Genomic DNA, 15,702 nt, shown 5'->3' on the forward strand with positions numbered 1-15,702 from the left:
CCGGTGGGCCTCCCAGGCCAGGCCCAGGCTGGCCTGCCTCTGTCCCGCCCCACAGCTCAATCAGGAAGCCAAGGAGGAAGTTGTGTTAGCAAAAGAGAAAGCTGTGCACGGTGTGGCCTGCCACAGCTTGTCACTCTGGGGCTGTGTTCATCTCCTCCCAGTGGAGCAGAGCCGAGGTCAGTCTGGGTTCTCGCCTTGACCCAAGAGCAAGTGGGAAAGCACAGCAGCGCCTGCGTCCTTCCACACCCCCTCTGCAGCGGTCGCAGCCCGTGCTGCCCGGCACCCTCAGCCCACCCTGATGTCACCTGCGAGGGCTCCTGATGCCTCCTGCTTGAGAGCCTTCTTTGGCTGGTGTGCGGGCTGCAAGTGCCAGGGAGTTAACACCCAGGGGCAACCCTCAGCTAACCAAGGAGGGTCAGTGGGTAGAAACCCCAGCTTCCTGTCCTTGGTGGGACAGCTCTGAGGTGTGTCCTACTCTGTCTTTTAGAGGGTCCCCAGTGGATCGCCCCGGTTGCCCACAGCAATAACCTGCTCATTGATGCATCTGTGTTGACTCTTCTCCCTCCCCGTCTTAATTCCTGACTCCTTCACTGTGCTTCCTGGGATCACCTCCCACATAAACTATTTATACCCAGATCTTGAGTCAGGGACAGCTTTTGGAGGAATTGAGATGGGTACAATCACCTATGCACTCTCCCATCAAGCCTTCCCTCCCTCCACTGCCCCCTCCCTCTCTCCCTCTCTCCCATTCTCCCTTCCTTCCATTCACCCACTACTTAATTCAGTGATGATTCACTCATTCATTCAGCCACTCAGTGACTCACTCGTTCCATGTGGGTCAGCATTTCTCAAAGTGTGCTCCACCGAGGAGCACTTGTTTGGGGCTTTAATCAGTCTTACGTGAGTGAAGATTTCCTGTGGCCAAATGCATTGGGAACCACTGGATTAAGTAAGGTCTCTAGGCTTCTTGGCTTTAGGACCTCTCATGTGGGAGCTCACTGGGGGTGTGAGTTTCTAGGAGGGGGCAACCTGCGCTCTGTTTCCCAACTTCTTGGACCTGGGTCCTTTCAATGTTCTCATATGGTGCTTGCGGCAGTGTTGTCCTTGAGCAGGCGGCCTGGCCCGTTCCACAGCAGCCCGGGGACTTCAGAGGCAAATGAGACAAAGCACCTGCCCTCGGTGGCTCACAGTCTGGAGAGCCCAGTTGGTGTGTGTGTGTGTGTGTGTGTGTGTGTGCAGGAGCTGGCTGTGACCTTGTAGTAACACAGCCCAGGAAGACTTGGTTCTTGACCATCCTTTGCTTTCTGTGAGACTCTGCTGGCCTCCTGCCCCTCCAATCATCAGGAAGGGCATCTGCCTGGTGCTTGGCCTTGGAGCGGCCTCAGACCTGGGCGCACCACACCTGGGGTCTGTTTGCTTCCTGCCCCCGACTCCCCTGCCCCCTGCAATCTTTTCCGAGCTCTGTGGCCAGGGCGGTTCCTACCCCTCTGGTTGGGAACTTACTTCCTCATGGGAGTGCTACTTGGAAATGGGTCTCCCAGTGAGTAGCAACTCTCCCTCTGGAGGCTGGTCTAGGTTAGTCATTTTTTAGGTCCAGTGGTGGGGATGCTACTCTTTCACACACGTTAGTTCATCTGATCCTGAACCTCAGCAAGTTTAGGTAACTAGTCCAGGTCACATCTGACCACCCTTCTGGGTAGGAGACATAGGCCAGGGCTGTGCAGGCCAAGGTGGGTGGGAGCATGCTGGTGGTCGTTTGTCATCCTGACAGCCTGGGGCCAAAGAGAGCCAGAGAGGCCCTTGTCCATCACTAGGCCAAATCCCCTTTCCTCCCATTTTGTGAATGAGGAGACTGAGGCAGGGAGGGTAAGAGCTGGGATTAAAACCCAAGTATTTTAGTTTCTTATTGCTGCTGTAACAAATTACTGCAAATTTAATGGCTTAAAACAACACAAATTTATTATCTTATAATTCTACAGGTGAGAAGCCCAAGATCAGTCTCATTGGGCTGGTTCCTTTTGGAGGTTCTAGGGGAGAATCTGTTTCCTGGCTTTTTCCAGTTTCTGGAGGCTACCTGCATTCCCTGGCTGTGGCCCCTTCCTCCATCTTCAAAGTCAGCAGTATAGCATCTTGAAATCTCTCACTTCTCTCTTCATTCTGCTTCAGTTTATCACATCTTCTCTATGACCCTGTGGCTTCCCTCTCATAAGGACCCTTGTGATTACACTGGGCCCACCTGGACAATCCAGGATAATTGCCTCATCTCAAGGTCCTTAATCACACCTGCAACGTCCCTTTGCCATGGAAGGTAACATATTCACTGGTTCTGGGGAACAGGACCTGGACATCTTTGGGGGGCCATTATTCAGCTTACTACACCAAGTCTATCTGATACCCAAGGCCATGCTTTTTCCATAATACCAAAGATTTGTAAGATCACCGAATAGAAGTGGCAGGTTTGGGGATGGGCCCCAGGCCACTGAATTGTCTTGAAGGGCTGGTCACCAGACAATGGAATCGGGTCCAGGGGAGGTTTAAAACAAAAGGGTTTTAATTTTCTCAGTCTCTCTCTCTCTCCTTGGCCTCATTTGCTCTCTGAGGAGGGGCCTGGAGATGTTAAACCAAAGTTTAACAAACTGGTACACACAATTTAACCCCCCCTCCCATGTGATTCTCCTGTTGCTTTTGGTTACCTGTGATTTAACCACCTCACTCATTCTGGATATCTTAATCCTCGGCTCTTGGGAACCCCGTCATGTCTGTGAACTGCCTTCCACCCCAGTGTCTCCAGGGTAGTCCAAGATCATGGGGGGAGAGCGCTGGCAAGTTGCCTGGATCCATTCCCCTCCCTGCCCTCTCGCAGGTGGGTCAGCCCTGCTTCTCCAATGCCAGCTTCCTCCCCCCATTGGACCACTGCTTCTCTTGAACTGTCGGATTTAGTGTTAATCGCATTATTCACACTTTCTGGGCCCTCAGGGGAGTGAGTGCCTTAGTGAGAACCTGCTTTCTCTGCCTGCTAGGGTGACTTGCTTTGGGGACAATGCAGGGGCAGAGGGAGGAGAGGGGATGCTGGAGATTTGTGGTGGGTGCTTTGAGTTAGGATAGGCTGATGGGGGATGGGGTCCTGAGGCCCAGAGAAGGAAAGGGCCTGGCTCAAGGTCACAGGAGTCAGGCTGGTGGCGATGCGTAGTTGTGGTCTCGCTGAGGCTGTGATCACAGGGCCTGAGGCCCTGCAGACCTGGGATTCCTTGGAGAGATGCTGAGCAGGCACAGCTGGGCTGCAACCCTGGGGGCAAAGGCATGCCCCGCCCCCTCCCTGCTCAGAAGCACCAGGCCTGCCCCAGGCAATTGGTCCTACTTGAGAGAGTTCACCTGGGCTTGGGGAGGGGCGCTGTGAGGTCGAGCAGAGCAGAGCCCGGACAGAGGATTTGCTCTCAGATGATAACGCTGCCTGTGCTTCCATTGCTCATGCCCCCAGCCTAGTCAGTCTTTGGGGGACACCGATGACGCCTGAGCGTGAGTATGGGTGCCCTTGGGGTGTGCATGTGGGACCCCTGAGTGTGTGAGCAATGAAGCCATCTGAGCCAATGCATACAGACCTCAGGTGGGGTGAGCTGCGTGATGGTGCGCCCGAGGGTCTCTCTAGGAAGTTGGTCTGAGAGACCCCTGTGTGTATACGTGGGTGGGCTTGGCTGGTGCAAGCCAGTGGGTGTTCTGACGGGAGGCTCTGGACGGCCGTGCTTGGTATCAGCCCTCGTTCCTCCCTCCCTCGGGTGATTCTGCTGCTCACGTGGGGCAGGTGCTGTGGGTGCCCTGTCTGGAGGCCGTGCTTACTCGTCCGGCCGCACCTTGTGCTGACCATGGCGGTGGCCTCATTAGCAAGCAGCTGCAGCTTCCCTGTCCGAAGACTTTCTTTGGCCAGAGGTGCCTGCTCAGCGCACAAGGGGCAGGGATTAACATTCACTGAAGAGCAGCCTCAGACAATGACCCTTGAGAGTCTGAGAGCCGCGTGTACGTCATCCATTTCCCTCCCTGTTAGCTGACTAACTTTAAGGCAAGCTCCTTGGAGTTGCCAAGGGGATGGAGCTCAGTTGCCCACAGTGGTGACCAGCATGATGACACCCTGCACGGGCTTCCTTCCTTTCCTGGTTTCACTGCCCACTCTGTGGTGGTACTCCCGGGGTCACTTCCTCATCAGCCCCTTGCGTCCACATCCTGTCCCAGGGCCTGGTCCTGCCCCTCCTCCCGTTCCCACCGTCCTGGGAATTTGACTTCGCTTCCCATCTCCTTGGGGCCCAGGGTGCTCTCCTTGGCCTGACCCCTCAGGCCCCTGGCAGAGGGAGGCAGCCAGTCTCCTTGTAGGAGTGTGCACAAGGACCTTGGATGTGGCACCGTATGTGGACACAAGGCACGTTGTGGATGGAGGAGGTGGAAAACACCGAGCTTGATAGTGCCTTGGGCCAGGGGGATCCGGAGTGTATTTGCTGTTGGAACTGGGTGTCAGCGTGGTGTGGTTCTGATTGGGGTCACCACGGGCACCATGTGGCCTGGGCACCGTCACCATGAAGGCTGCTACATTCATTCCCAGGAGCAGGGGTCTCAGAGCACAGAGGTGGCACCTGAGCCGTACACAGTGGTGTCTAGAAGGACAGGGGGGTGATTATTTTGCACACAGCAAGGGGCATTTAGGTGTCTGGCTGTGGCCAGAGAGATGTGGAGGCAGGAGTGATTCCTGAAAATGGGGTACTTGAATGATTTAAACCTCATGGAACATCCCAAGGGTGGAGGACAAGCCCAGAACCAAAACAAGTTCTGTCTTCAATAATGAGTGTCCGCAGGCAGTGGGTTAGAAAGTGGAAGAAGGGAGTTTCAGGGGCTGACTCATTTGCTTTGAACAGTGATGGGAGACAGCCAGCAGGTGGCAGTGTGGGCTTGCAGTGGGGCTGGTGGGACAGGGCTGTACCTTACTTCAGGATCGCACCCCACTTTTAGGGCACTTGGGGGTTTAGGACTATGCTAGTGGACTCTGCCTGAATTCGAGTGGGAGGGAATAGTGACAGAAGAAGGGAACCGGTCTCTGTCCCCAAGGGATCAACGACCAAAGCCAAGGTCTTATGGAAAGCAGAGGCAGGAAGAGAATTTCTGCAGAGGGGGAGAAAACAACTCATTTCAGTCTAATTACCCGCCCACCCCTTCCTGGTAGTCAAAGCCATCAGGGTGTGGAGAGCCAACTGCTGTCAAAGTGCAGTCCCTGGTGTTCCTGGAGTCTTGAAGTTTATGGCCTGAAGTTTATGGCCTGTCTTGGTGGCAGTTACACTGGCCAAGTCTTGGAGAAATGATGCCATGTTTTAGAGAGGTTAAAAAAAAATTAACTCGTGTAAGTCACTAGCTTCGCAAATATCCGTGTCACTAGGAGAATGAAAAGGCTTCAATGGCTGCTGATTTTGAGATAAGTAACACATTTTCCGTTTGCTGCTATTTACCATTTCCCTTCCTTACAAGTTTCAGATGGTGCCAGCCCCACCAGGGGCTCCTTGATCGTATTACTTCTTGCAACGTTTGTTACTGATATATTTATTTTGAACACAGAAAAGATAAATTGTTGCTTATTTAGCGCTTAATCCAGGAACAAGAAAAGCTGTTCAGCTCCATCCCTCAAACACTGATGAGCATGTGGGGATTTTTATCTTTTCCGCGCCCACCCCCCTCCCCCCCAGCACTCTCTAGGGTTGCAGAAGCAGGATTCGTTTCTTAAAAGAGCCTCATCCCTGGAGTGCATTTAAAGGCTATACAGTACAATAGACAGATATTTTTTGCCTAGAAAACAGTACACCACAAAGGTGGACAGAACTGCTTGTAAACAAGGTCCCTCCCTGGGGCGGAGTCAGGGGCTCCAGGATGCTACAGAACCTCTGGGTGGATTCCTTTCAGTTCTGCACCAGAAGAAATTCTGTTTCTACAGAAAATAAAATTCACGATTGCCTTCCTTGCCGCCCCTCTTCAGAAAGGGATTACTAAATTGTCTTAGCCCTTTGTTGGAGGAATTGAAACGTGGGGGAGAGGATGGTTGGAGGTGCTCTTGTTTAAGGAGGGGGTGAGGAGGGAGGTAGGGTGGATTTGAGAACTCTCTACCGCTGGTGACGCCGGCAGGGACGCTCTTCACAGATGCTGGGCTGCCGCCCTCTGGCAGGCTGGGTCTTCAGGAATTAGCTCTGTTACTTGCATGGTCTCTGATGGAAATTGCTGGGATTCAGGGGCCAAGATCTGAGTCTCTACCACCAGGCCCACATATCCCCTTCCGTGGTACCCCCGGCAGCAAGGCCAAAATGTAGCCACTGGTGCTTTTGCAGTGGCATAGTGGGGCCCACATCCCCTTCATTTCGTCTCCCCAAACACCATGGAGGGCAGGACCAGAATGCGTTGGCTCACAATTCCCCACTATGCGCCACCGCCCAGGAGCACAGCACTGCTTCTGGGGTCTGACTCCAGCCCACTCAAGCTTAGGCTGTAATGGTCGGCTGGGCATGTACTTAGCGAGGGGCTGCTCCTCTCCTCAGAAGTGTACCCGGCAGCCCTCCATCTTCTTTGAAGACCCTCAGTCCTGGGCAGTGGTTGGACTGACGTGGGCACAGCTGTGACCCACTACCACCACCGCATGCCCACCAAGGGCCCTGCCCATCACCCGTGGCTTGGGGTGGGGGCTTCGGAGATGATTCCGCTAGCACCACCAGACTGAGGGCACTGGGCGAGGGATGGGCAAGGCGGGCTGCGAGGGTCTCCAGGTTGTGCCTGAGCCCCCAGACCCGGGTCCCTTACCCTATAAGTGGCAGGGTGTTGACGTTGTGGCTCTTCTGCCCTGGGGTTGGGAGATGGGGACATTGCGGAGCTGAGCCTCACTGAGGCCTGTCCTGCCAGCCGGGAGGGCCAGCTGCTCTGGGGTGGGGTCGGGGCAGGCAGCTACCTGGGACGGTTGAGCAGTTTTTGGAGGCAGAATCAGCGTTTGGGCACAGCCTGCCTGGTGCGGGCAGGGCAGACAGGCTGGTGGAGAGGGCGGGATGAGCCCTGGTCCCTTCTCCACCTCTCTTCTCCCTGCATTGGCTACAGAGGCATCACTGACAGGCTGGGGAGGAGACTGGGAGGTCAGGAGAGCTTCCTTTATAATGAAACCTTCGCAGATGGGATTGTGTGTGTGTGTGTGGGGGGGCCTATGTGTGTGCATGTCTGCACACGTGTGGGGCGTCTGGACGTGTGTGTGCACATGGGTGCATGTGTGTGTGCACATGGGTGCATCAGTGTGTGCGTGTGTCCAAGTTGTGTGTACATGTGGGAGTGCCATGTGTGCACATCTGTGTGCGCTTCTGTGTGTGTGTGTGTGCGTGCGTGCGTGTGTGTGCATGCGTGCGTGTGTGCGCGTGTGCGCGTCCCTGCGTGCCTGAAAGGTGTGGCCCAGCTCTGAGGGGCTGGCAGGACCGGCCGCTGGGTCCCTCACATAATCCTCTCTGGGCCTGAGGCTGGGGCCCGGGTTGGGGTGGGCGAGTCCTGGGAGCTCCTCGGCCCTGGTTCTGGTCCCGGCAGTGGCAGCAGGCCCGATGGAGGGGGACTGGCCCCACACACGGCCTCATAAGGCGGCAGGGTGTCCACGGAAATGGTGCGGAAGCCACTCTGGCCCTGCGGTCTCTGTGCCTGCTGGTGTTGGCCAGGGCTGCGGCCACTGCCCGCATCCAGGGCGCGGTCCAGCGCGGGGCAGGAGTCGGTCAGCGAGTAGGGGGGTGGGGCGTCTGTGGGGATGTACAGCTGAGTGGCCCCCGGCCCCACACACTCCTCGTAACTGCAAGAGAAGAGGCTCCCTCAGGGCCCTGTGCAAGCCGGCCTCAGTGGTGGGTGGCGGGGTCGCCCCCGAGGGCCGGGGGCCTAGCCGCAGCGACAAGCTGCCCCGGCATGGACCAGGTCAGGCCTTTGTCACACTGAATCCGATGAAACCCCTCTACTCCCTGGGGAGGGGCACCCCAGAACCACCGAGACCTGGATTCTGGCCCTGACTCAGCCCCAGTGTTCCGTGTGAACGTGAGTGAGCGAGCCACCAAATTCTGGGTCTCAGATCGCTCAGAACTGTAGCCGCTGCTGCTGGAGCATCTGCAGGCTGGCCACCGAGCGTGGGTGGTGCTGGTGGGAGCAGCCTCAGGCTGCCAGACACTTCTGGGTCTCAACTCACCCCAAAGTGGCCCTTCCAGGGTTAGGAAGGTGTCCCTGGGGCCCATGGTTGCAGGGTGAAAAAGCACCCACCTGTAGGCAAAGTTCTTACCTCCCAGTGCCCCTGGGGGCAGAGGGTAAAGGGTGATGGAGAGGATGGGGCTGTTTGTGGGGCCCAGGTGGTCTCCTGGTGGGGAAGTGATAGAGGCCCAGACCCCTCTTTTCATGTACAAACTGGTGGCGCTATGCCTGAGGGTGGCTGGCAGGACAGGATAGGACTCAAAGGCTCCCCAGGGAAGAATCCCCCCCCATGGGACAGGGCCACCTGCTGGCCACGAGTGCAGTCTGGACACAATAATGCCTATCCCAGTGGATGTGATTTGGGCTTCGGGGGCACAAACTAAGGGGCTGGGGCCTGGACCTTCCACCTCACCTCTTCACCCAGCCTGAAGGAGCTGAACGTTTCTTCCTTTTTCCTTTTCGAGTGTCTCTCAGGGACATCTGCTGAGTCACGCCCCACCTTACAGGGACCAGCTTGGTCAGGAGGGTGAGGAGATGTTTTCTGCCTTTATGCCATCTGGGGTGTTGCTGTTTCCCATGGGGGCTGGAAATTCTTGCCCAGAGCCCTGCCCTCTCAGGCCTCCTTACCCTGGTGGAGAATCTGGGTACAGCTCTCGGAGCACCGTGGCATCCACGTCCCCATCAGAGCTGAGGTCCAAGGGTGGAGGCCAGTCCTCGGCAGGGCCGCAGGTGTAGCGTGTCCTGTGGCTCGAGCGGCTATACGTGTGCCTGTCGGACACTGCAGGGAACGGACATTCAGCCTGGGCCTCAGGCTGGTGCCAGGGAGGGTCCTCACATGTCTGCCTGAGGCCACTGAGATTCTGTTCTCTCCAACTCACCATCCTGCCCCTTACCAACCAGGGCTGCTTTCATTCCATCAGCAACAGCCCCAGAATGTGAGCACCAGTGCCCTGCTGGGCATGGGGGTCACAGGGAGCAGAGTTGGCCCTGCCCTGGTGGGGCTCCCAGGGTAGTGAGCAGCCTGTCCTGCGGACAGCCTGGTAGTGGGCAACATGTCACAAGCTTTGATAGATGTTGTACTGGGGCTGTGGGAGCAGAGACGGGCCTGACCCAGCTGGAGGTCAGGGAAGGCTTCCTGGGGGGAAGGGCTTCCAGAGCTGAATCTTGTCTAGAAATCAGCCAGGGGAAGAGGGGCAGGCCTGGCAGAGGGAACAGAACAGCTTGAGCCAAGAGGGGGAGTTGTGAAAGAAGACTGTAGTGTGAACGGGAAGCTTTGAGCTGTGGAGAAGGGCTGGGGCACAAAAAATGGGGAGGAAGTGTCAGGGAATGAGGACAACAGCGGTCTCTGAGGTCAGGCCTCCGTCCCTTTAGGTATCCCAGGGAGAAAAGGGGTTTCTCTGATGACTACATATACTATACTCTCTTCTGGTTTTTTTTGTTCTTGTTTTTGTTTTTATCACATAGTACATCAAAGGCTCTGAAATGTCCCACAGCTGAGAAACACATTTAACTGTGCTTGTGCAGCATTTGGCCACGGAATCTTATTTTCTGAGACCTAGTAACACTGCTTAGGAAATGCCGATGGAGTACAATCTTCTCATTCTACAGCTGGGGTTCAGAGAGGCTCAGTGTCTTGCTGGAGGCCACACAGCAAATTATTAGTTGGGCCGAGGGTGGCTGGATGTCCCAGCTCCTCCGCCTCCCAGTTTCTGACAGGTCTGGTAGAGGGGTGGGCCGAGGGGGGGCGCGGACAGTGGGAACTGCAAAGATAACTGGTTGAGACACGAGGTCTCCTCACCTCCAACGGGCTCCCAGGTGGCTCAGAGGGCAGGGTGTAACATCAGGGGCGGGGCTTGTCTGTCTGGGGTGGGGCTCATGACCTTTCTTTGAGGTCAGCAGCACTGTTGCAGTTGCCCTTTCCATTCTACAGCCAGAGGCTCAGGGTCGCATTGCTAGAATGTGGAGCTGGAATTCATGCATAGTCTGTAGACCCCAAAGATTGCTCTTTCTACTCCCCAAATCTCTTTTTCTCACGTCGATACAACAATGAATGGAAAAAATCTGGATATGAAACTCTATCTGCTGGTGGAGTCCCAGGGTTATCTATGGACCTCGAGAAAGCTCTCGGAAGAAAATATTCCAAACATAGTAACAGCGGCTCTGTCTGCAGGACAGGATCAGAACCCTTATTTTCTTCTTTATATTTTCTGTATTTTAAAGGTTTTCCACAGTGAACACATATTACTTTTCTACTAGGAAAAAGGAACCCAATAACATATGCTGTAAGAAGGAGCTGAAATGAGATTTGTTTCCTTTTAGGGCACCAGCTGAAGGATGAGAATTTTGGGAAGAAATTGGGGAAGAAACTCAGGAGAGAGGAAAACATGAAATAAGTGCGTGAGGACAGAAGTGGAACCGAGGCCACTGGGCTCTGGTGCCGGGATCCCGTCCCTGCCAGCGTTGCTGTGGGGAGGGCCCCACTCGCAGTGCCAGTGGCGGGGGGCGCTATGGCTGTCCAGACCTCGGGAAGGTAAGGCTATTTCCTGGTGGGCAGGTCTGAGAGCTGACCGGGCCGAACCACTCTGCTGTTCACCTCTCTCCCTGGGTTGCTTTTCTTGGGCCCCCCAGAGGCTGAGCGTCTCAGGGAGACTGAGGCTTCCCTGAGGCACTCACCTAGCCCAGACCCCAATCCTGAGATGACCCAGGTCAATCCCAGACATCCAGCTGGGTGGAGGTCCTGAGGAACAGCTGGAAAGAACCCCCTCCCCCCACACACACCCTATTTGAACTCCCCAAATTCCTTTCTTATCTCCTTTCCTTTCCTGACTTCAACATCAGCACAGACCCAAATGGTCCAGGGAGGCCCAAATCTCCCTCTTCCCTTATTTACCCAAATTAAGATATACTTCGGTTCATTATTCAGCCCAAATCCGAGGTTAACAACTTTGACAGGCCCGGGAGAGGGGGGAGGAGGAATCTGCATCCATGAGCACCTCTGTGCTCTAGCCTCACGATCTCATTCACCCTCAACAATTTGTGAGAGGGGGAAAGTGGCTACTCCCTTCTCTCAGATGACAAATCAGATATAAAGCCACTTGCTCTAAAGCCCAGGCAAGTGAAAGGGGAGGGGACCAGATCTGTCTCCTAAAGCTCAAGGTATTTCCATCTTATGGAAGGAGAATTTCCCTCCCTCCCTCCCTCCCTCCCTCCCTCCCTCCCTCCCTCCCTCCCTCCCTCCCTCCCTCCCTCCCTTCCTTCCTCGGTCTTTCTGTCTGTCTCACTCACTCACTCCTTCATTCATTCTCAAACATTCGTTGGCTCCTCTCTCTGCACCTGACCAGCCTACAGAAGGGCCCTGTGGGCAGACAGAGGAGGACCAACTTTGTCCTGAGGGCAGTGGGGAGCCACTGAGTAGTGTTGAGTAGAGTCACAATTCAGTCATGTTGGCTGTCTTGTGGAGAATGCCTTGGAGGTGCCAGGCCGGTGGCTGGCAGGTGTGGAGGTTGCAGCATTAGTGAAGTGGCCCTGGAGTAGGTATTCTCGGGGTGGTAGGGAGAGATCATGAAAATAGTTAACATTTACTGAGCACTTACTCATAAGCCAGGTACTGTGCTAATTTAGTCCTGACAATAACTTTTTGGGGTGGGTCCCCGTGTACCCATTGTACAGATGACTCACAGAGGTTAAGCAACTTTCCTGAGGTTGTGCAGTAAGAAGCGGAAGATTAAGGCTGTTTTGGACCCCCTGGGTCTGAGGTGCCTCTGAGACTTCAGGGCGCGGTGTCTCGGGGACGTCTGGGTGAGGGTGGTGGGTGGTGCCTGGAGCTGTCAGGTGGATGAGATGGACATGGGTACAGATGGGGTGGGTACAGAGAGAGGGGACCCAGGGCCCAGGGTTGGGCTCTGAGGGACCTTAATATTCCTCTCCTCAGAGAATAGGAATCCACCAGGAAGTCTGAGAAGGAGCGGCCAGAGCGGTGGGAGGGAGCCCGGGAGGGGCTGAGTCACTAGAGCCGGGGGAGGGCATCTGAAGGACAGAGGGTCCCCAGGGCCAGTAGGGTGGTGTTTGTTGGTGCTCTGCTGCTTTCAGGTCCCCTCTTCCCTGGCTTCTTTCCAAGGCTCCTTGCAGCCCCTGTGCACCCCCTGAAGGCTAGAAGGTGGTGTAGGGGCATCAGCACCTCCAGGCTCCCTGCTGAGGCCCCAAGGAGGTGCCAAAGCCAGAGCTGAGAATAGAAGTGGGCAGAGAGGCGGGAGCCCCACAGAGGGGTCTCCACGGTAACAGGGCTGCAGGGCTGCTGTGAGTCATCGGAGCGGGGGCTGGGTAAGCAAAGGTTTGACCCCAGACTTGGCCTGGCTGTGGCCTGCTGTCACCCCACCTGCTCTGATGTCAGGGACAGGGCCTTGCTCATGTGGCACAGGCCCTGTGGCTCCACCACAGACTCAGGATGGACTAGCCTGCCCCTAGGTCCATCTGTCTCCTCAAGGCCAAGGTTGACCCCTCAACCTTAATGTAGGGAACCCCTGTGGGCATCTCTCCTAGGGTCTAAGTACGAGGCGCAGGCTCGGGGGCACTCAGGCCATTCAACAAGTCCCTCCAGCTTCCCAGTCTTTAAAATGGGCTAACACAGATCTTGCTGTGAGGATGAAATGAAGTGGTTCCTTCCCTTGCCTGCGGAGTACTTCTTCTGGGCCAGGTCCTGTTCTGGGCTGTGAGCTCAACTCTCGGAGAGCTACATGCAGCTCCTGCTTTCACTGGTGCAGCACAGCCATCCTATGTCGGGGTACTGCTGGGAGTGTGGGTATGATGCTAAGGAAGTACAGGGAATGGGGTTCAACCCTGCCTGGGGGGTGGTTGAGGAGGGGCCAGAGAAACTTGCAAAAGGAGGTGGTATTTGAGCCAGGTCTGGAAGGACAAGTAGGCTTTTGTCAGGTGGGGAAGTATGGGGAATGGCATTCTGGGCACGGGGAAGAGCATATGCAAAGGTGCAGAGGCAGAAAGCAGCATGGAAGAGGTGCCTGGGGAGGGGCAGGAGTGGAGAGCACGGGTCCAGTTATGTGAGGTGGGCGTGCTGGCCGTCCTGCGGTGGCGGGAGGTCGAGGGTGGTACCTGGGCTCCTGGTTGGGGGTGGGCCTGCTCTGAGCAGGAGCCCTGTACTCTCCGGGGGGTCAGGCTGGTGATACAAGGGTAGGAACAGGCAGGCCTGGTCTCACAGTGGCCAGGGCTGGGGAGGGAGCACCACACCCTCCCTTTGACCTTCAGCCTCACCCTTGGCAGACAACTGGGCTTCTTATGCCCCTGAGACATGGTGAGTGCCTCTGAGCTCTTCCTGATTACTTATGACCTCGAGGATGCCTCCTCTGACCACCCTGCGCCACCCATGGCAGAGCTGCCACCTCCCTGATGCCTCCTGGGCTACAGGGGTCCCAGGGCCCGGGGTGGGCGGCAGCTCACCGTAGCCGTGCTCGTACTCTCGGCGGCGGCGGCGGCGGCGGCGATGGTGGTGGTGGTGGTGGCGGCGATGGCGGTGGCGGTGCCGCTGGAGCCGGGCTTGCCTGTCCCTGCGGATGCTGCCCACGACAATGGTGATGCAGGAGAGGATGACGACCACGCCTATGACTGCGCTTGCCACCAGCACAGGAGACACGAGCAGATGGCTGTGCTCTGAGCTCTCTGAGAACGTTGGGTAGAAGTAGCTGGTGCGGTTGTATCGAGCTACCGTGGACAGAGAGAGAGAGGACGCTGAGCCGGGGCACGGACCCTGCCCCACACCTTCCTCCTCCCTCCCTGCTGCCCTGTGAGTTATTCATCCCTAAATGAGGATATTCAGGCGCTGCTCCCCTCCTCCCCGCAGGAGCCTCTGCTAGTGAGGGCTGACCTCCTCTCGCCTCTCCTCTGAAGCCTCTGGCCTAGGAGCTCAACCAACTCACAGAAAGGAAAAAGGAAGCTCAGAGAGGGCAGTGGACTTGCTCAAGGTCACACAGCAAATTAGCGGCAGAGCTGAGGCTTGAACCCACTGAACCTGACTCAGTGCTAGACAAGGACTCTATTCCACCAAGACATGAGGTTGGAAGGTCAGCATGACTTTACCAAAGACTTGGGAAGGGATGGGGGATACACAGGGGTCAGAGTATGAGGACCAGATGTGCTGGCCTCCAACACTGGCCTCCTGCCTCGGGGCGAAACCTACCGAGGGGACTCCAGGGAAATCAGGCAGGCCTGGGGTTAAGAGCAGTAACTGACCCAGACATGACAGTGGGTTGGATCAGATCAGGGAAGGCTTCCCAGAGGAGGTGAAGCTAGGAGGTATTCCAGGCAGGGGAAGAACAAGGGTAAAGGTGCAGAGAGGTGGGAAGGGGCTTCTAGGAAGGGGTGTGGTATGGTGGGTCCCTGAGAACCCTACTAAAGGAAGCTTCTGGGGCCCATGATGGCTTTGTCCTCCCATAAGATAAGATGATAGAGCCCTGGGGGCTGGGGTCCCAGGGAAGGGTTGGAATCAGCCAGGACCATCCATGGGCACTTGCTGCCTCGCTCAGGGAGAGCCAGCACCACGTTAGGGAGCATCCGTGACTGCCCCTTAATTCCCTCCCACTCAGCTGGGCAGGGATGTGGTTTTCCCCTTTTATAGATGTGTGGACTGATGCTCGGCTCCAGCCCATGGTCACTCAGTCACTCTGTGGTTGAGCCAAGTGAGAGCTCAGGCCCAAGCTTCAAAGTCCCGAGCTCACTCTCCATTGTCCCCTGCCCCAGGCATGAGCCCTTCCTGAGGGTGCAGGTCCCATCTCTGGACAGCCATAGGGAGCCAGCTTCAGATACTCAACAAGCCACAGGGTCAGGGGTAAGCTTTCCTGGGCCCTGTTCTGAAAGTGGTCCCCCTGTCTCCTCCCAGAGCCTGTGTCCCAGTCCCTGTTCTGCATTTGTCACATATGATTATGCACGGTTTCTAGGGCTTGTGTTTGATCGCTTTCTGTGTCCTCAAGCTCAGCACTGGGCCTGGGCTCACCAAAGGTGCCCAAGCCACGTACTGAGTGAGTGGCTGCAGCCTTGAGACCAGATGGGGAAGTGGCAGGGAGGCCCTGAGCTGCCTCCGGGGAATGAGGTCTCTGTCTTGAGTGGTAATCAAGTGGAGTGTGGATGGTTACCTCCCTGGGTAGTTGTAGGAGGGCTTTGTTCCCAGGTGAGGGCATGGACTTATGCAAATCAGAAGGTAGAAACTCAACTGTGGCCTCCTGTACCTTCCCATCCCTTCCCAGCACCATCTCCAAAAGCCTCTCCCACACTCAGCCCATGTCAGGGACAGGTAGGTGAAGCATGAACTTGGGGCCTTTGCCTGAGCTATGAACATGCCCTGCCAGCAGTTCTGGCCCATGCTGGTGGCTCTTGCAGCCTACTGACCTTCATTAGGAGGGGCTGGCCTCGAGGCCCTACTGCCTGGACCAGAATGTCATCCTAGCCTGAGAGCCAAGCCTTTGCTCGCTGAAGTTCATTGGAAGC

At 56.2% G+C, this 15,702-nt stretch overlaps 1 protein-coding gene across 1 annotated transcript; it reads right to left on the reverse strand.

The window, feature by feature from the left end:
• Positions 1-7,412: 7,412 nt before the first annotated feature.
• LOC114902913 (protein BEAN1-like) lies at positions 7,413-14,943 on the reverse strand. The gene is made up of 4 exons (XM_029235651.1): positions 14,937-14,943; positions 13,663-13,923; positions 8,839-8,989; positions 7,413-7,828 (listed from the first exon to the last, which is right to left on the reverse strand). Exons 1-4 carry the CDS (start codon positions 14,941-14,943, stop codon positions 7,486-7,488), a joined length of 762 nt encoding a protein of 253 aa, XP_029091484.1. The 3' UTR covers positions 7,413-7,485.
• Positions 14,944-15,702: the final 759 nt, after the last annotated feature.

Source organism: Monodon monoceros, unplaced genomic scaffold (assembly GCF_005190385.1).
Source record: "Monodon monoceros isolate NGI ecotype Baffin Bay Population unplaced genomic scaffold, NGI_Narwhal_1 Super_Scaffold_10, whole genome shotgun sequence".
Lineage (NCBI taxonomy): Eukaryota > Metazoa > Chordata > Mammalia > Artiodactyla > Monodontidae > Monodon > Monodon monoceros.

Bases quoted from the DNA above. Each gene is read 5' to 3' on its own strand.
- LOC114902913 (XM_029235651.1), bottom strand. The intron at 8,990-13,662 runs GTGAGCTGCCGC...CGTTCCCTGCAG, and splicing joins AGAGTACGAGCACGGCTACG to TGTCCGACAGGCACACGTAT. The intron at 7,829-8,838 runs GTAAGGAGGCCT...CTTCTCTTGCAG, and splicing joins TACCCAGATTCTCCACCAGG to TTACGAGGAGTGTGTGGGGC.